Source organism: Chironomus tepperi, unplaced genomic scaffold (genome assembly GCF_022539635.2).
Source record: "Chironomus tepperi strain 1889 unplaced genomic scaffold, CSIRO-AGI_Ctep_v1 contig_217, whole genome shotgun sequence".
Classification (NCBI taxonomy): domain Eukaryota; kingdom Metazoa; phylum Arthropoda; class Insecta; order Diptera; family Chironomidae; genus Chironomus; species Chironomus tepperi.
Window position 1 is genome coordinate 1,963,575 of NW_027226339.1, and position 20,136 is coordinate 1,983,710.

Below are 20,136 nucleotides of genomic sequence, written 5' to 3' on the forward strand. Positions count from 1 at the left end.
TATTGCAAAGTTCACGTACTACACATATCCGAGAAGAAGGCATTATAACATCTTTTTTTCCATCGTTCGTTTTCTATTTTTAGTGTCACAATATTCATTATCACTGTTATTAATATAAATTTATTTGTTTTTTTTAGAAGAAGTTTGAATGTTTTATTACAGCACATCCGAGCGTGCTTGCTTCAAGTCTTCTTCATGCTACGTGTTACCCGTCGAAATTCACTTGTTTTTGTCAATTCAACTTTTGTATCTGTATTTCGTCCTTTCTGCTTCGTGGTCAATACTTTTGTTGGTGGTTGATTCTTAGTTTTCGCAGTGCTTCTCGTCTCCTTCTTATTGTCAGTCTTTAATCTCGTATTGTAAGAGTCTTTATCTACTTTTTTTGTGTCCACTTTCTTACGTTTTGGAGATAATCCTTCAGACTTTTTATTCTCACAATTTGAATGCTTTCGCTTGACGTTCTTTGGCTTCTTAATTTCTTTTTGTGGAATTGCATCATTCGGATGAATGACTACACTAAATGCAGATTGTCTTTGTGACGAAATAGGAATAAAGAATGGACTTGGTGATGGTGTATGGATTGTCGAACTTGACGATGTTGAGCGTATTGAAGGAAGTCGTAGAATTTTTGTTGAAGATGTTGTCCTTGGCTCACGGACAATTGGTTTAAAGAGCATCAGCTCAGTTTTGATACTGTCTGGAGATGAGGAATGGTCACTGCTTGACGAGGACGAAGACGATGAGCATGAAGATTCAGACGAAGATCGTTCAACATTATATGACGTGTCAAATCTGTCAGATAAAGACACCGGACTTGCTGGATTTGTGCTCAGCTCATAAAAGTTTGTGCCTTTCGACAAAAATGTACTCTTAATTAACTCAGTACCACGATTCAATGCAGTCTTAAAAATATTACTATATGTACTAGTTGACGCTTGATTATTATTGTTTTTGATTTGGACATTTGCAGAGACATCCCTAAAATAAAAAGAAAGAAGAAATATATGCAATAAACAATAACACAACATCCAGAATTGAAATTTTTGTCTAACTCACTTAATTTTACTATTATGTGGTTCAGTTTGTTTTGACAGATAATCTACTTTAAAGATTGGAGCAATCAACATCTTCTTTTCACGTTAATTCATCTAAATTGAGAGTAAATAAGAAAAATTATTCAATGCTAAATTTTTATTTTTAGACGAGAACTTTCTCCCTAAATTCAAAGCAATATCTCACCAAAATAAGGTATATAACTTGCACATTTATAGTCCTAATGATCTTATATTAATGTTACACAGTTTAATAAATATGATAAGCCTTTATTTCTACCAATTTTTAATTATTTTAACTTGTTCTTCCCTGCCTTTTCCAAATTTTTCTCAGTAAACTGGTTTTCGTTCGAAAATTCAAAATTTCTTCAACTGTCATTTTCGATTGAGCAAGTTGCTGCGCACCATTCTTTTGCAATTATTTTAATTACACTGGATTTAGGCACTGTCAAGATCATTACAATCAAACAATCATGAAAAAGGAAGTTAAGGTTTTCGAATCAAATGAAGGAAGTAAGGAACATGATTCAGGAAGTGAAAAATCGGATGTTGATGTTAAAGGCAAAATAATTGCTGATAAAAAAACTGGAATTGCTAATAATCAAATGGAAATTATGCGACGTTCCTTCATTATGAATAATACTATTGGTAAATCATTTCTATTTTAGTCTATTCAGTCGTTTTCATTAATTACCCGATAATTTTACTATAGATGTCGTTTTCAACGAATTGAAAAACAATTTGAAGACCGAATCTCAAAATTCGGCATTAATTAAGATAGCCGATGAAATAACTAAGGAATTTTCTGGTGATACAATGCGTGAAAAACAGGAAAAATTTGAATGTGCTATTGTTAACAACTTCCGGACAGCATTGACCGTAAATGACGAAAATGAGAAGAACAACCTGTTATATCTCGGCACTAAAGTCGATGAACAAGAAAAAGCTTTGTCAGAGTTTTTAAAATTACAATAAGCATTTAATATTACATAAAACTGCTAATATGCTAGTCATTTCATTAATATATTGAATTTAAGAATATAATTGAAATTTAACGGAATTCTGGATCTTGAATTTTAGACTGATTTTTCTCGAGAAATAAAAATTAAATTTTTAATTTATTTTTATTGTCTTTTCATCTTTATAGCTTCAACCTTTTCAAAAATGAAGCATATAAATAAAATAAGCATATTTATTTACTAAGTTAGTTCAAAAGACTTAAAAATATTTCAAAAAATAACGGCTCAAAAATATTTGAATTCATTTATTGACGTCAAAAAACAAAAATTTTTAGTTGAAAAAGAAATTTCACATTTAAGAAAAGAAAAATTAATTAAAATGAGTTTTTACAAATATATCTTCAGTCCAAGACTCTTTAAAGATTACAGTGATGGATCGTCACTTTCGGTAAGCTTCTAAAAACATCAATTAATGTGTAAAAAGTAAAAAACAGTAAAAAATTTCTTAATTACTTTTTAGAGTATTTATTCGGAAGTTGGATTCGAGAAATTAGGAGATAGTTTGGTTTCTTTCGTAAGTATTACAGTTATTAATTAAAGCCGATTGACTATAAAAATTACTTAATTTTAGTGGGGAATAATGTTTAGCCTGTTAAAATATGGAAGTCCAATGATTACTCTCTATTTCTACAAGAAAGGATATTTAGTGACTGAAAACTTTGGCTCTTTAATGAAAGTATCAACTGGAATTGGTATTTTTGTGTTGTTGTCTTATTGCCTCAGAGGATATGGCAGATCTCAAAGTGTCATGTACAGAAAGTTTGTAAAAGATTTGCAAGAATCGCAAGTTAATCCAAAAGACCCATTAAGCAAGAAGAAGATTCGCGCATATGATTTTGAATTCGATCAATGGCCTGTCGATTGGACTATGAAATCATTAAATACTAAAGAAAATAATGCAAAGATGCTTGCAAATGCATCATCAAATCGCTTAAATGTTAACTGGATCTCACCATGTAGCATTCTTGCTTTCTTAGCTATTCATAGTTTTGGCTTAAAAATGATTTATCCTGGAAGTATTGGACTGATTCAGAAATATCTTCATCAAATGTTAGTTCAAGGTCGCGCAAAGCTTGTTGTAGAACAAAAAGGAACGAGAAATAAGATTGAAACAATTGATGGAAATACTATAGACACAATGTTCATTGATAATCGTCATTCACGATTTGATAACGGTAAAAATCTAGTCATTTGTGCAGAAGGAAATGCAGGTTTCTATGAAATTGGAATAATGGGAACTCCAATAGAATTAAAATATTCAGTGTTGGGTTTCAACCATCCAGGATTTGCAGGAAGTAGTGGATCTCCATTCCCAAATCAAGAACATAATGCATGTGATGCTGTTATACAATTCGCTATCGAATCATTAGGATTTAAACCTGAAAATATCATATTATTTGGATGGTCAATTGGTGCCTACAATACTTTATGGCTAGCAAGTCAATATCCAAATTTGAAAGGCATTGTTTTAGATGCTACATTTGATGATTTGCTTGTATTAGCTTTACCTAGAATGCCTGAAAGTCTCTCATCTGTTGTTCGAATTGCTATACGTGATTACTGCAACTTGAATAATTCTGAATTAATTACACAGTTTAATGGACCTATTACAATGATTCGGCGAACAGAAGATGAAATCATTGCTACAGAGTAAGTCATAAAAAACTTAATTGACCATCATGATCTTTAATTAAATTTTTTTATAGAGAAACAAACATGGGAACAAACCGAGGAAACTTCTTGCTACTTCATTTGCTTAAATATAGATTTCCAAATATCTTTAAACCAGAACAAATTAATTATGCACAAAAGCTCCTCAACAAAACAATTAATCATTGTAAGTAACTCTCAATGCATTTATGGACAATAAAAATTAAGCATTTTAATTCAATTTTAGCCAATACAGCTGACGACCAAATGTGCTTATCATTGATTATGTCATATGTCTCTGAGCACGGAGCTTCATATCCAGTGAAAATTGGAGATGAATATAGTGATGAACAAAGGAATCAAATGGCATTTTATTTAATTAAGAATCACTTGCTCGACTACAAAAGCTCTCATTGCACTCCATTACCAATTGAGTTCTTCAAAAGTGGATGGAATCTGCCTATGGAAAATGATTTTGTATTTACATAAACTGCCAATTCATAAATCATTGTTTATCATGGCATGGTGAAAGGAGCTGCAATTTTTCTTCAATAATTTCCTCGTTTCCTCTTTAAATGCTTTGCATTTTGGGATGTTTCATATAGTTATAAGATAATTTGTGTGCATTAGAATTAATGTTTCTTTTGTATTTATTGATTATTTATTTATTTTTCCTTTTTTTATGGAAATGAAGTACTATCTATATACCTACATGCAGCTGTAGATGAATTTTGCAGGAATTTCGGACGAATTTTAACTGTTTTAACAGCAAAAGTTTGAAAATCCGGTAAAATTCTGGGAAGAATTTGATCGGACTTTTATGTTTTGACATTCAAGTTTGTACAATTACGTCCAAAATTCCTGCAAAGTTCATTCTAACTAGCTGCTGTCTATCAAAGAGAATTAAATACAATAAAAACAGGTTTGGAATAAAAAATAACGGAAAAGAACTTTTCATCAAATGGAGAAAAAGTACAGAATAATTTTCTTCTATGTACAGGAACTGCCAGTGTCTCTAACGTCCATAAAAGGTTTACAAAGTTTTTTTCAAAAATTTTTTTTTGATAAAAATTTTTATTTTAATTTTAAACTCGCAAATGATCTCAAAAAAAATTATTAATTTAGTAAAAGATGTGATTTAAAATGCTGCCATGGCTGAGAGAGAAACTTGCTCTAAGGAAACAGCGCTGGTTACGTTCAAGAAACGAAGAAATGTAAGTTTGTTGAATTATGCAAACGACTGAAGGAAGTGGAAAAAAAACTATTTATGACCACATACTGTGATATTTTAATAATAAATGAATATTGTCTATGCTGCTGCTATTACCCATCCTAACTCCTTTTATTTTATTGACTTTTTTTTTTATTTATTTTAGAAAACCTCGGGACGAGTCGAAAGATGATACAAAAAGCAATAACGAATCAACATCAAATGAATTAATGTATTTAAGGATAATAGCTCCACGTTTTGGCAAAGTTTTTGTTATTCATGTTTCTTATTTTGATTCTGGTTTACAAGTTAAGGAGAAGGCATTAAAAAAATTGGAATCATCACAATTGAGTCCATCGAGGTCCTTTTCAAATGATATACATTCGTTTCGTCTAGTCAGATCAAGTACAAATCAGCCTTTCAAGGATTATGATTCAATATTAACAAGCAATGTTCATAATATGGAAGAGTTTATATTTTCGATAAAGAGAACGGATGGAAATTTTAGTCGATTAATTACAGTCCAAACATGTCATGGCCCAAGCGAAAAAGAAATTCTAAATCGAACAAAGCACTTACCATTAATTAGATCATCAGTATCGACATCGTTAAATACGTCATTAGATTCCGCATTCCTACAAGGTGACTTGCAGCATGATCTCAGAAAAATTCTCAGTGAAATTGCAAAATATTCAGCATACATACTTGGCTCATTACCGTATGCTGAAAAATTAATTAAATATTATCGTCAAAAAATCCTTTTTAGTCTTCATAATCATCATGACATAGTTAAACTTTTAATGGATATGGGATTTAGTCATAACGATGTCAAACGTGCATTAAAAATTCAAGGAAACAATTATGCATCGGCACTAGATTGGCTCGTTGAGAATATTTCAAAGGATGAAGGACAATCAAATAGTGGAAATCATATAGAAGCTCCATGTGAAACAACGTCAAATGACACAAATGAAGATATTAATGAAAATGTTTATAAGAAATTTTATAGTAGCACATTCCCTTCTACAAGTTCCATCTTTTATCCTAAGCACAAAGCAGTTGTAAGTACACATTTTACATTAAATTGGTATGGGATTGTCCGGAATTAATGGGAATTTTTAACGGTGAATGAAAATTTGAAATTTATGCTTTGATTTTTTAACGAAAGTTTTTTTTTCGTTAAAATTCAAATTTTGATTACCCGTTAAAATTTAAATTTTGAAAATTCGTTAAAAAGATACCATTCTGTCAAGAGATATATTTCAGTCCAACTGATACTGAATAGAAATTCGGACAATCCCCTGTCATAACCGTTGATCCAACATTAATCTCGAAGGATTAGCAAACATGAATATTTTTAATCTTAAAATTATTGATTTTTTCATCTTTTCTCATCTTCTTTTTCATGCATCCTGTGCCGAAAATAAATATAGAGCATTAAAGATCGAGTTGAAGGACTTTTAGAAATCGTACGATATTATAGTGAAAAGAATGAAGAGCCCACAACAAAAGCTGATACAATGAATAGTCTGATAAATATGGGATTTGAAATGGAAGAAGTTCAACAAGCATTCGATCTGAGTAATAATCAGACAACGGCAGCATGTGAATGGCTTTTAGAACATAGTTCAAATCCACAAAATTTAAATGCGCTTCGTGAGTCAATATTTGTAGAGTCGCATATCCTTAAGATACTCCTCAGCACACCCCAAATACAATTTAGTTTAAGTTCCCCAAAATTCTTTATAGCATATTGTTCGCTTCTTGAAAATTATTCATCGTTGAATATATTCTTTAATGATTTAGAAAGTCAAAGTTTACTACAATTTATCTTAAGGACCTATCACGAAGAAAAAATTTATTTTCACACATTTGATAAACTATCTGTAGTTCCATCAACATCATCCACGTCATAATAGAGCATAATACAGTATAATTATTTTTGTAGACGATAAACAAAGAATGCTTTTAAGAAAAAAAAATCACATGTTCGCTTATTAGACTTAAGAGAAACCTAATAATAAAAGTTGTTTAATTTTAACGGTCAAATTAATTTCAAACTCATTTTTTCCTGTTCAGTAAGTCAAATTCATTTCAGTTCAGATCAAACATGTTGAAAAGTATCAATACACAGTAGACTATAGCGCTTTTACAGGCAAATCCATAACTTTTTATAGACTAATGAAGCAGTATTATATCTGAAATCTACCATAATTTAAGTTCCAACCAAAACAAATCAATTGTTAAGATTAAGCATTAAAAATTAAAGAGAAAAGTAAGCAACTCGTGACAATCAGACAAAATAAAGACAGAGCATAAATTGAACAATCGAGAATAAAGCTAAATTTAGGTTAAACCAGTGCGAAAAAAACACTTAGTAGGAAATTTTTCATGTTTAATTTTTTTCATGGCTGACGACACACAATTTTCAAATTTGCTTAATTCTCTCCTCTCTATTGACAACGATGCTCGAACACAAGCTGAGGTAAATATAATTAAAGAAATGTAGAAAGTGCGACTTAAAAAATTCATTTATAAAAATCGATAAAAAATGTGCATTGATGAAACGAAGGAAAAATGTGCTTCCGAAAGATTTCATTGTGACGAAAAAGAAGAAAATGAACTTATAAGATGATTCATTGATGAATTAAAGCAACGTAGGCTTATCTATCGGAATTTTAGAATCTAAAGGAATTTGGATGTTTTTTTGCGAACATCCAGTTCCTTTAATTTTCCCTCCAAATTCTCGATTCAGGCGTCATCCATTCTTTACTAAAATTCTTAATTTCATTGTAATTAACAGGAAACTTACAATAATCTAACAACTGAAGTTAAGGTGGGTCTTTTGTTACGTGCTATCTCAAATGCTCAAGTTCACGAGGAATCGAGGCTTATGGCAGCAGTTTTGTTGCGAAGGGTCTTTTCATCAGATTTCCAAGACTTCTTTCCAAAGGTATGTTTAAAACGTGATTCAACCATTAATTAAATATCATTGACACATTTTATAATGCTACAATTTAAATTATTATGTATAGCTGACCCCCGAGCAACAAACTGAATTAAAGCAGCAAATCCTTTTGCTTTTGCAACAAGATGTTAGTGCCAATTTGAGGAGAAAAATTTGTGAAGTTGTAGCTGAAGTCGCTAGAAATCTCATCGATGATGACGGAAATAATCAATGGCAAGAAATTCTACAGCTCTTATTTCAATGTGCTAATTCACCGAATGTCCTTTTACAAGAATCAGCGCTACGTATTTTTGCGTCAGTTCCGGGCATTTTTGGCAACCAACAAAACCACTTTTTGCAAATAATCAAAGAAATGTTGATGAAATATTTAGATCCATCATCAAATGCTGAGGTACGATTCCAAGCTGTTCGTGCTGTCGTTGCATTCATCTTATTAAACGATAAGGAAGTTGAGATACAGAAATCATTCACTGACTTACTTCCACATGTCATCATGATTACAGCAGATTCAATTAAAGCTGAAGAAGATCAAACTCTTATCAAGTTACTTATCGACATGTCTGAAACTATCCCCAAATATTTACGTCCACAGCTTGAAACAATTTTCGAAATGTGTGTTAATGTATTTAGAAGTGAAGATGTTGAAGACAGTTGGAGACATTTAGCATTGGAAGTAATGGTATCGCTTTCAGAAAATGCCGCAGCAATGGTTAGAAAGAAGGCTGAAAAGTACGTAGCTGCATTAGTTCCACTCGTATTGAAAATGATGACAGAGCTTGATGATGATGAAGATTGGTCCGTTTCTGATGAGATAGAAGATGATGATACAGGAGAAAATAATGTTATTGCCGAATCAGCACTTGATAGGTTAGCTTGCGGTCTTGGTGGAAAAGCAATTTTGCCTCATGTCATTCAAAACATTCCCACTATGTTGAATAATCCTGATTGGAAATATCGACATGCTGCATTGATGGCAATTAGTGCTGCCGGTGAAGGATGTCATAAGCAAATGGAAACAATGTTGGATAGTATCACAGAAGGAACACTTAAATATTTAGCTGATCCACATCCACGTGTTCGTTATGCTGCTTGTAATGCTATCGGCCAAATGTGCACAGATTTTGCACCAGTTTTTGAGAAGAAATTTCACGCTCAAGTTATACCAGGCCTTTTAAATCTCTTAGATGATCATGCAAATCCACGAGTTCAAGCTCATGCTGGTGCTGCTCTCGTCAATTTTAGTGAAGATTGTCCAAAAACTATTTTAACACGCTATCTTGATGGAATCATGAATAAATTGGGAGCAATTTTAAATACAAAATTCAATGAATTGGTTGAGAAAGGTACGAAATTAGTTTTGGAACAAGTTGTAACAACAATTGCGAGTGTCGCAGATACAACAGAAAAAGAATTCATTGTCTATTATGATCAATTGATGCCGTGTCTAAAATATATTATTGCAAACGCGAATACTGATGAATTAAAAATGCTTCGTGGAAAGACTATTGAATGTGTTAGTTTAATCGGTCTTGCCGTTGGTGCTGAAAAGTTTATGGCTGATGCAAGTGAAATTATGGATATGTTGCTAAAGACTCATACTGAAGGAAATTTACCTGATGATGATCCACAAACAACATATTTGATTTCTGCATGGGCACGTATCTGTAAGATTCTTGGCAAGCAATTTGAACAATATTTACCGCTCGTAATGGGACCTGTAATGAAAACAGCAGCAATGAAACCAGAAGTTGCTGTTTTAGATAATGACGAGATTCAGGATGTTGAATCAGATCCAGATTGGCAATTTGTTAATTTGAGTGATCAACAAAACTTTGGTATTCGTACAGCTGGATTAGAAGATAAAGCTGCTGCCTGTGAAATGCTCGTTTGTTATGCACGTGAATTAAAAGAAGGTTTTGCAAATTATGCTGAAGAAGTTGTCAGGTTAATGGTACCAATGTTCAAGTTCTATTTCCACGATGGCGTTCGACGTGCAGCTGCTGAATCGCTCCCATATTTATTAATCTGTGCAAAAATCAAGGGACCACAATATCTTGAAAGTATGTGGGCCTACATTTGTCCAGAATTATTAAAAGCAATCGAAACGGAGCCAGAAGCTGAAGTAATTGCCGAACTTCTCGCATCACTCGCTAAATGTATAGAAACACTCGGTGCCAATTGTTTATCGGCAGAGGCCATGGATGAAGTTTTAAAGATTATTAATAGATTTATGAATGAACACTTTGAGAAAGCAGATAAGAGAGCTCAAGCAAGAAACGAAGAAGACTACGATGAAGCTGTCGAAGAGCAATTAGCCGAAGAAGATGAAACAGATGTTTATCTATTATCACGTATTGCAGACATTATTCATTCCTTGTTTTCCATTCAGAAAGTTTCATTTTTGCCTTATTTCGATCAAGTTGCACCACACTTTATTAAATTATTAGATCCATCAAGACCATCTTGGTCTGATCGTCAATGGGCGCTATGCATATTCGATGACCTTATCGGTAAGCTAAACAATGCACATTATTATTACTTATTAGTTAGTTCCATTTATGATGATATACACATTTTACATAATTATTTTGATGACTTATGTATATGCTTAACCTTTTCTGACACACTCTATGATACACACATGGAGTTAGTAATTAAATATTATGATTATGACTCAAGTATTTTATTCTCATTTTCATAGAATTTTGCGGTCCACAATGTGCAAAATATCAACAATATTTCCTTCAATTGATGATTCAATATTGTAAAGATAAACAGCCCGAAGTTCGTCAAGCAGCTATGTATGGATGTGGCATACTTGCACAGCATGGTGGCGATCAATTCGCTCAAACATGCTCTGTTGCAATGCCGATATTAGTGGAAGCTGTGATGGCTACAACTGCGAGAGAGCCTGAAAATATGACTGTTACGGAGAACGCCATCTCAGCAATTGCTAAAATCTTGAAATATAATAGTTCTGCCATTACTAACGCTGATGAGATTATCAGTATTTGGTGAGTAACCTGACATTCATTTCTTGACAATTTTAACGTATTTTTGTGATTTGAATTTTAAATAATTGGTAAAATTTTGAATCAAAATTGACCGTTATTTTCTTATGACTAATTCTTGATAAAAATACGCTAAAATAATTAAAGATTAAAATGATGATTCGATATTTGCGTCATAAAACACATTGCTGACACAATATCAATGGCTTAATCTTTTCTGATTTTATCCATTCATCATTAAAACGAATTGTTTGTAAAAAACCGTTGTGACTAATTAATTGTATTTTTAAATTAGGTTCCAAAGTTTACCAGTAACGGAAGATGACGAAGAAGCACCACACATTTATGGATACTTGTGTGATTTAATTCAATCAAATCATCCGATTGTGTTGGGAAATAATAATAGCAATTTACCTCGCATTGTTGCACTTATTGGTGATGCATTCTATCATGGAGTGATTCAGATCATAACACCAACTAATGAGAATATCGATAACATGCGATTAGACTATGTTCAACGAAATAACGACGTTGCTGGACGTATGCTCAACATTGTTAAACAAATTCAGTCAAATGGAGAAGTGTTCAATGCATGCATACAAATGATTAATGACCAGCAAAAGAGTGCACTGGAAGAAGCTATGAAAAACTTTAACAACATTACAGTGGCATAAATGTTTCAATTATGATTTACAACCTATCTACTATTATTATTTGACGAAAAAGAAAAACGTTAGAATAATAAGGCACATCTACATATATTGCTTTCATTTATGAGTTAAATGGATGACAAAAAGCATTTACATATATGGATGTGTTGATTGCAAGTATGCTCTAAGATATAAAAATTCTATTTTTATTCGAAAAAAAAGGAAAAAAAGTTATTTTTTACAAATAGTCATTTTTCACAAAAAAGTAATAGTGAATATAACAAGTAGCAAAGCATGCTTTGCTATATATTATATCAATACAGTTTTTCTGCAAGAAATAATAATAATAATAATATTAATCTGTTTAGTTCATAAATGCTATTTATGGATCCTTTCGATATTGTTTAAACTCAAATAATTTATTGAAAATTATCCCAAAAGTTATTCTTTTTCTAGTTCTTTTTTTTCACTCGCATAAATAATTTTTTTGTTCTCTCTTTTTTATTTTGAACTTGTAAAACATTTCATTTTATTATATATTTTGCCTATTTTTTGTTCCACCATGCATATAGATACAAGAAAAATACATCTATTTTTTGTATTGAGAAATATATACAAGAAACTAATTTCCAAAATTAATTCATTTAATTTATTCTTTTATTTTATTCACATATCTATCTATTTTTATATAAATCATTGTCAAGGCGACTGACTCTTGAGGGAGAATGTTCTGGAAATTCCAATAAAAATTGATTCAACAGCGTTTGGATCAATAATCTATTTAGATTAAAAATAAATCCTGCGATTAAAAAAAAATCGTCAGTTTAATCCAAGGATTAAAAATAAACTGATTAAAATTTAAATTTTTGAAAACCGTTAGAATCTTAAATTTCCATAAATTTCATTTCACACATGCTCATGATTAACATAAATCTTGCCCAGTCCAATGACCCCTCAAAAGTCCGTTAATTTTCTATTCTCAAAATCTTCCTTGACCTTTACCAAATAGATAAATTTTTCAGCAAAATGTATATGAAGCACTTCTATCATTATAAGGTAAATAAATGACAATTTTCTCTAATCAGGCATGATGTGTGTCATTAAGATTTGATGGAAAAATAAAAGTCTGGAATGTCAAGATAGTCAGAACTTAAGTTAATTGAATGTCGATGTGGAAACAGTTCACTAATGTTTCTGAAGGTTTCAGCATGCTGCATTTGAATCTTCGTTGCTTGTTTCAAGTCTTCAGTTATGTATGTCAAGTGTCAAGATTTAAGAATCTCTAAATCATAATTTTACTCATTAAAATAGTACTGAGGGGACAAAAACCCGTTAGAACTAGGCATTAACTTGCCTTTAACTAGTTGTAACGTATTTTTGTCCACTCGGTAGTAGATTTGAGGACGTCTATGTTCAAAGGAATTGCTACAGTTTGATTTTATTACCATATCTTTGATATGATTCGTAACGAAACTGTTCTGCAATAAACATGTGATAGTTCTTTAGCTATTTAGTCATTAGATATTACTTCCTGTCATGATGTTAAGCTACAGCATGAAATAAATCTAACTCAAATACTGGATTTTAACGGCAATCAATAGCTTTTCTAGGTCACATTATTCAGCAGTAGGAAGTGCCATGATATTAAAATATTTACTTTCAGCTTGTGCAACCATGACGGAATCTAGTTCTTTACATTGAAGTTGACAGAGAAGCTTTATGGAATGTTACTTTAATTAACTGATTTGAAGTCACTGATCTTTTCATGTAATTCCGAAGGATTTAGGAAATTTGTGCAATTCGGAAGTTGAATTATGATAGAATGGCTTAAATTGTCAGCTGAACATCCACATGAATTGGATTTTGGACGTTCTCATGTCTGACATTATGTTTTATTCAGCATTTTTTACTGTATTTGAGCTCTGATTAAAGCATCCACTGAAGAGAGACAGTCGCCTTTGTACATTGTTTTTCATGCTTTAATTAATTTATTATTTGATCACAGCAAGCACGTTATATTTTGATTCGGTTTTGCGAGGTTCTAGTACAATAAATATATAAAATTTTCATGATATGTCTGTCATTGACTTTTTTGATCTAATTTTTGCTGCTTTATGTATACCTATTAATTACAATGAGATATGATATAATTCAAGGATAACACATTAATTTATTCATGACAAATACTAGCTTAATATTCAGTATTGTTCTGATGGATTTGCTATAAAAATCTAGTATTGTGTTGCTTGAAGAGTAAAAAATTTAGTAAAATATATAGAATTAAAAAATCTTGCATTAAATTTAAATTTTCTGTGAATAAGAGCTGTATTTTACTTCAATTAATGCTAAATCATTGATTTTAACATTTGAAAAGCCTATACTATTTGAAATTGATCATAAAATTGTCAGGATTAATCGAATTTCGTTGTTGAAAATTTCCATTGTTCTCTTTTTAAAGAAAAACGCAGTGAATTGGTAAGTTTTTGGAAAAAATGCTTAATTAATATAATATTCAATATTATTGACAATCATTACATCCATTATAGAAGCATCTTTGGATAATAGACTAGAATTCAATTGTGGATCTGCTTAAAAGACAAATATAGACATCTGATTTATTTCTCATTTACTATCAAATGGATACAACTGCTTCACTGCTCTTAAAAAAGCAATTAGCAGAGCTCAATAAGCATCCAGTGGAAGGTAAAAAACACAAAATTTATGAAATTTATGCAAGTTATTGGCTATTGCATGAATGTATATAATTAATTAATATGCATGTAATTTTAAGGTTGATTATAATGATTTCATTTTAATTTGTGTATTTATAGGATTCTCAGCAGGTCTCGTCGATGATAATGACATTTTCAAATGGGAAGTGCTGATTATTGGTCCGCCAGGTACGTCCAGTCAATTTTTTAATTCAATAGTTCCACATTTTTTCCTCATATTTAATTTCTTCTTGATGTTTTGTCTTCCTTCTCACATTTTCTTTTTCTCTTCTCATGAAAATTTCACGTTCTTTTAATACGTTCTCTATTTCTCATTCCTTTATATTTATTTGGTTTCATACATACAGATACTCTCTATGAAGGCGGATTCTTTAAAGGTAATAATCAACACTATTTTTTCTAGTACCCTGACCTTTATTGATATGTAATTTCATCATTTCTCTTTATAGCTCATCTTTACTTCCCAAAAGAATATCCATTAAGACCTCCCAGAATGCGTTTTGTAACAGAGATTTGGCATCCTAATATCGATCAAAATGGTGATGGTAAGTTGACTTTAAATGCTGGATGAGCTTTTGTTTGGATCAGATTCATTACTGATGCAATGCTTATCTTATCAAAATACCAATTACGAGCTTAGTCCTTAAGAATTGAGTTATGTCCTCTGATAAGCTACCAAATAGATTTTTCTTATATTTGGTTCTGACTAATTGTATCCAAGTACAAATATTTCTTTGTCCTCTTATAAAGTTGTGCTCGTGCAAACATAAAAAGTTGATTTTTGCACGTTTGTTTAAGATTCGCAATTTAGATAAAAGGAATCAAGCTCTTTTAATGACTTTAACTCTATATAAAACTACTCAGTTCTGTGCTTTATATTCGCCACTGGCGCTTTAAAATCAATTAAACTACAGTTTTCATGTAATGGCTTAATATGCAGTCCTGATAAGTACCAATGAGATTTTGTTCTTTGAATGCTATTAGTGATAGTTATTTCCTGTTGATCCGCTGTCCATTTTAGGACTTTTGTAAATCAATTAAACAACTTTCTGTTATGAGTTATAAATGCTAATTCAACAGTATGTTGGATCTACATAAGACGAATAAGAGACAACGCTTACCTTTGATTCTCTTTAAAACTTCTAGATTGGTCACAATTTAATGTTTTCTCATAAATATTCTAAATTGAACTGAATGTCAGTCGTAAATGCTGTGCTCAATTCAAGTTTAAATACCGATGAATCATTCAAATTTAATTAAGTTAACATTTTTATTGAAATTTAACTTCGTCACTTAGTTTATGTTTGCGCAACTGTTTTCATAATTGCGTAAATTGAAGTTTAAGAACATATAATGCAGGAAGATTAGGGATGAATATAGATCCCCAATTTTCTAATTTCAGTTTGCATAAGCATCCTCCATGAGCCAGGCGATGATAAGTGGGGATATGAAAAAGCTTCTGAACGTTGGCTTCCGGTACATACAGTCGAGACGATTATTATTTCTGTAATTTCAATGTTAGCTGAGCCGAATGACGAGTCACCAGCAAATGTAGATGCAGCAAAACAATGGCGAGAATCCTATCCGGAATTTAAGAGACGAGTAGCACGCTGCGTTCGTAAAAGTCAGGAAGAATAGAATAATCAATTTTTTTTCTAAATACAAAAAAAAAAAAACAAGAAATAACTGATGAAAAAAAAAGCGTAATAATTAATAATTATAATCTGAAAAAACACAATTTTTGCTCTATCCTCTTCTCGAAAGGAAAAACAGAATATATACCTAACATTTATATGAAGAAAAAAGAATGTCAAGTATCATTAAACATTTTTTGAGTTTGACAACAGTTAAATGAATTAAGTAAGCTTTGAAAAAAAAAATATTAAAATTAAAATTATCGACGATCAAGAAAATCAATCGATTCGAAAAAAATAATTAATTAGAATTACAACAGGTAATCCGAGAAATTCTGCTTATTATCCCCATTTTTATTCTTTTGTAAATGCTCTTTTTAAAGAAGTATATATATATAGCAAGGCACATCACTAAGAAAAGTCTTTTGAGAAGAAAATTTATTAAAAAATTTTTAAAATAATTTTTCTTTTGCTTTTTAATGAGAAAAACAAAAAAAAAGTAAGTGCAAGAATAAGTAAATTTATTAAGAATTTTTGTAACTTTTAAGGTTTTCCTCCTTTTCTATCATCAATTATGTTCTCCTTATTTTCTACCGTCAATCAATAAACAATTTTTTTTAAAGAAATAGGTAGCTTATAATTTTCAAGATTTTCCTTTTTTTAGTTAAAATAATGATATTTTGTCTTCAGAACTATCTCTTATTCGATGATCATGTTTAATATTTATGTAATTGAATTATTTTTTAGACATTACATTGAAATTTCTTCTGATAATGAAAATATTTTGATGAAAAATTCAGAGGAAATACATTTTTAATAAAGGAACCATTTAAAGAAAAACAAAAAAGAATCAAGTTGTTATGCCTATTAATGATCAACAGAAAGAATTGTCTTTTAAGCAGTGGTAAGTGAATTTATCAAATTTAACGTATTTTTGATTTTGAAAATTTAACGGTTTTCAAAAATTTGAATTGCTGGATGATTAACGGTTTCTTCAAATTTGAACTTTCTGTCTCATTTTCAAAACTTTGCTTTAGTTCTAAGTAGTCTTTGCTTTAATTTTGAAGCATCGATTTTTGATGCCATTTTCAAAATCATTGCTTTAAAATTGCAGCGTTGGTTGTCAAACTATAAACTTAAAGCAGCACTTTAAACAGTATGAAACTTAAGTCATTGCTTTATCTGTAAATAATTTAAATATTTGCATAATTTTCAGTTTTATCTGCTGGATGATCGGAATCGTCATGATTACTCTTCTATTTTCCTTTGATGCCTGGCTGTATATCACAACAATCCAGTCTCCAGAAGAGGACAATGATATAATTAAATTAAAATTTAAAAGATATGAACAAAACTTTCCATTTTAGACATGTTAAAAATAAAATTCTTGTTTATTAAAGTATAGAACTTAAAATGCCAATTTTTTCATTAAGAGGTAAATTTTTTGGTCAATTTCAAAGCCGTGAAGATTATTAGCATCGCCTTGTAGTCTCATTAAAAGTCCTCCAAACGACACAAATGCTGACAATCGACTTGATGCTTCTGATTCGTCTCCTTCTATTCTGTAAACTTGTCCATACATCACATACTCAAAACTGTCAGCTCTGGATCCTTCAATTTCACTTGCTATGTATTCTTGACTTGCTAAAAGTTACATGAGAGAAATTTTAGTCACATTTTATGGATTAATAATGTTTTCAGTTATTTACCAGGTCTTCCATCCTCTTGAAGTGTTGTGGCAAGTACCAATCGAAATTTGTCACCAAGTTCCATCGGATAAATCCATGTATTTACTGTAAGTAGGTATAATTAACACATTTTTCTTTAACCGCCTGATTAAATTTGCACTTACTGTCCAAAATGAGGTCCATTTTAAAAGATTCTGATTCACAATGCAGTCTGGAGACTCTGTCGAATTTCTTACCCTCAGGATCCATATCCTTGACATTAAAAATATCCTCAAATAATATTCCTGCCATTATTTCTTAATTAATTTCACTTATTTTGTAACAATGTGATTGTTTATGTTTTTTGTCAATGATTTAATAAGTCAACTTGTTGAGTTGAGTGATTTTGTCTGACTGTCGAGTTTTTATTGGAAAAGTTTAATTTATGAGAATATTTGGAAGATTTGAGATTGACTGTTATTGTAAGATAACTTTTCAGGTATATAGGTATTGTTGATTGATGTTTAGTTTAAGAAATGAATGAAATTCAGAAAATGCGCTTTATTCAATAGAAAATTTGCAACTTGATTCAAAAACTTGAGTTCGAATTTCGAAAAGTGTTTGAATTTTAAAAATACGTTACTCAATTTTTCGAAAATGAACGAATAAAACGTGACTTTTGTAATTTGTAAATTGATAAGAAAGTCATAAAAGCTGCACGTTTGACTATTAAATGTTGTAATTCTGAAAATTATGCAATATAATGCAATATTGTACAATAAATTATTAAAATCAATTTAAAGAACCCCAAAAGAGAGCGACAAGCATAAAAATCAACATAAATTCTCGCATGTCTCCTGAGAGAATCTCTCACTCTCCGGCGAGCACATGTAGTCGAAGTAAGAAAATAAAAAAAAATATGTTATGTATAAAACAAAATATTATAGACGTCTCTCATTCAGTTTTCTGTAGTATCTCGCCCGTATTGCAAGTGTTCAAAGCGCATGTGAGAAAATTTTTGTTGTTATTTTTTTCTCATTTTTCTCAATGTTTTTTGTGTTTTTCATGGAAAAATTCATCCCAAAAAAAAAAGTTTTTCCGCATATAATTTTTTCTTATAATTTTTGAGTTCATTTTTATTGCAAATTATTGAGAAATTTGCACAATAAACTAAGCTATTAAGCTGTGTGTCAATTGACTGTGTCAAAATTTGTTATCCAAATCATATCAAAAAAAAGTGCATGAATTTCCCGAGTGCTGAAAAAAGAATAAAATTTTTCCATGTCTCATCGCAGTGTGTGATTAATTCAATAAGATAGAAAGAAGTAGAAAAAGTCAAAAAAGAAGAAGAAGTGAGACGGAAGGAAAATTTGAAAGAAATCAAAAAGATTAGAAATTAAAAAAAAAAATAGAATTTTTATGTGACTGATAAGAAGTGAATTACAGTGCGTTTGTGTGGATTTTATAATATAAATAATAATAGATGATTTAATAACTTTATTATTTCATCAATTGCTGATAATCACAAAGTTAATAAAAAAATGTGAGTAACTTGATAAAAAAGAATTTAATCGTGTCTCATACGACAGACAAGATTTCCGTTTGACATTAGATAAATTTTATTATATTTGACGGAATATTATAAAAACTTTCAAAAGACATGCCAACTTCCTGAATTATGGTTACTCTCCGGCGAGGTCATTTAACTTTTTTTTTACTTACTTATTTACAATCCAAACCGCATTTTTATTTCTTCTTGTTAAATACTTCAAAATCGAAAATGCGACAAATTTTATTATGAATATGAATTAATTGTGTTCTGAGTGCGTATTTGGGGGTCTGTGCGAAATCGGAATGCTTGTTAGATAACAAGTTGTTTTGTGCTCTGTTTTTGTTGTTCATGGACATATGGAGTGCAAAATTTATTGAGGAATGAGTTTTTGTAAAAAAATGTGTTATTTTTGCGATAGAGAGAAATTTTAAATTTTATTAGTGTTAAAGTTCAGAATTTAAGATTTGAAGAAATTTTGTTTTTGAGGAATTTAAGATTTTTAAAATTTGAGAATTTAAGGAATTTAAAATTAAAATCTTGAAAATTTAAAACTCGAAAAAATTTTAGAAAATTTTAAAAATTTCTAAATTTTTAAAAATTTTGATTTTTGAAATTAGAATTTTTGAGATTTTAGAAATTTAAGATTTTTAAAGTTAAACAAATTTTAAATTTTGAAAATTTGGAATTTTAAGAGATTTAATTCTTAAAAAGTTTTTTAAAATTTTTTAAATTCAATCAAATCAGGTATATTTTAAAGAATCGTTAATAAAGTTTAAAGAATTTTAAACATAACAAATTTTAATTTCTTCAAACAAATTCAACATTGAAATGATATTAAATTTAAAAGAACTTAAACTTTTTGAGATTTTAATTTTTGAAAAATTTTCAAATTTGAAATCTGAAAATTTTTTGAATTTGAATTTCGAAAAATTTTTGAATTTGATTCAATATTCATAAAAATTTTATGTCCTTTAAAAATCTTTAATTTTGA

General features: G+C 30.2%; 7 protein-coding genes across 7 annotated transcripts in view; 5 read left to right on the forward strand and 2 right to left on the reverse strand.

Moving 5' to 3' along the window:
- Window positions 1-119: 119 nt before the first annotated feature.
- LOC139090198 (putative uncharacterized protein DDB_G0268590) lies at window positions 120-1,398 on the reverse strand. The gene is made up of 3 exons (XM_070639937.1): window positions 1,240-1,398; window positions 1,057-1,148; window positions 120-978 (listed from the first exon to the last, which is right to left on the reverse strand). Exons 2-3 carry the CDS (start codon window positions 1,125-1,127, stop codon window positions 183-185), a joined length of 867 nt encoding a protein of 288 aa, XP_070496038.1. The 5' UTR covers window positions 1,128-1,148; window positions 1,240-1,398; the 3' UTR covers window positions 120-182.
- A 925-nt stretch (window positions 1,399-2,323) lies between these two features.
- On the forward strand, window positions 2,324-4,655 carry LOC139090176 (phosphatidylserine lipase ABHD16A). Its single transcript, XM_070639905.1, has 5 exons — window positions 2,324-2,459; window positions 2,532-2,585; window positions 2,643-3,721; window positions 3,778-3,908; window positions 3,969-4,655. Exons 1-5 carry the CDS (start codon window positions 2,391-2,393, stop codon window positions 4,208-4,210), a joined length of 1,575 nt encoding a protein of 524 aa, XP_070496006.1. The 5' UTR covers window positions 2,324-2,390; the 3' UTR covers window positions 4,211-4,655.
- Window positions 4,656-4,750: 95 nt separating this feature from the next.
- LOC139090224 (ubiquitin-associated domain-containing protein 1-like) lies at window positions 4,751-6,980 on the forward strand. Its single transcript, XM_070639968.1, has 3 exons — window positions 4,751-4,935; window positions 5,098-5,992; window positions 6,365-6,980. The coding sequence occupies exons 1-3, from the start codon at window positions 4,865-4,867 to the stop codon at window positions 6,845-6,847; spliced, it is 1,449 nt and encodes a 482-aa protein (XP_070496069.1). The 5' UTR covers window positions 4,751-4,864; the 3' UTR covers window positions 6,848-6,980.
- A 277-nt stretch (window positions 6,981-7,257) lies between these two features.
- Window positions 7,258-12,646, forward strand: Karybeta3 (karyopherin beta 3). The gene is made up of 5 exons (XM_070640160.1): window positions 7,258-7,416; window positions 7,735-7,884; window positions 7,967-10,409; window positions 10,601-10,913; window positions 11,206-12,646. Exons 1-5 carry the CDS (start codon window positions 7,339-7,341, stop codon window positions 11,582-11,584), a joined length of 3,363 nt encoding a protein of 1,120 aa, XP_070496261.1. The 5' UTR covers window positions 7,258-7,338; the 3' UTR covers window positions 11,585-12,646.
- A 1,198-nt stretch (window positions 12,647-13,844) lies between these two features.
- LOC139090386 (ubiquitin-conjugating enzyme E2 G1) lies at window positions 13,845-15,971 on the forward strand. The gene is made up of 6 exons (XM_070640162.1): window positions 13,845-14,035; window positions 14,107-14,263; window positions 14,392-14,460; window positions 14,640-14,669; window positions 14,742-14,837; window positions 15,695-15,971. Exons 2-6 carry the CDS (start codon window positions 14,197-14,199, stop codon window positions 15,928-15,930), a joined length of 498 nt encoding a protein of 165 aa, XP_070496263.1. The 5' UTR covers window positions 13,845-14,035; window positions 14,107-14,196; the 3' UTR covers window positions 15,931-15,971.
- A 1,316-nt stretch (window positions 15,972-17,287) lies between these two features.
- Window positions 17,288-17,987, reverse strand: Polr2H (DNA-directed RNA polymerases I, II, and III subunit Rpb8). Its single transcript, XM_070640052.1, has 3 exons — window positions 17,779-17,987; window positions 17,636-17,719; window positions 17,288-17,570 (listed from the first exon to the last, which is right to left on the reverse strand). Exons 1-3 carry the CDS (start codon window positions 17,903-17,905, stop codon window positions 17,335-17,337), a joined length of 447 nt encoding a protein of 148 aa, XP_070496153.1. The 5' UTR covers window positions 17,906-17,987; the 3' UTR covers window positions 17,288-17,334.
- Window positions 17,988-18,617: 630 nt separating this feature from the next.
- The window catches only part of pigs (pickled eggs), an 85,647-nt gene continuing 84,128 nt past the window's right edge, over window positions 18,618-20,136 (forward strand). The window contains exon 1 of the mRNA XM_070639916.1: window positions 18,618-19,136. The gene's annotated coding sequence lies outside the window, so the exon portion shown is untranslated. The remainder of the gene's footprint in view (window positions 19,137-20,136) is intronic.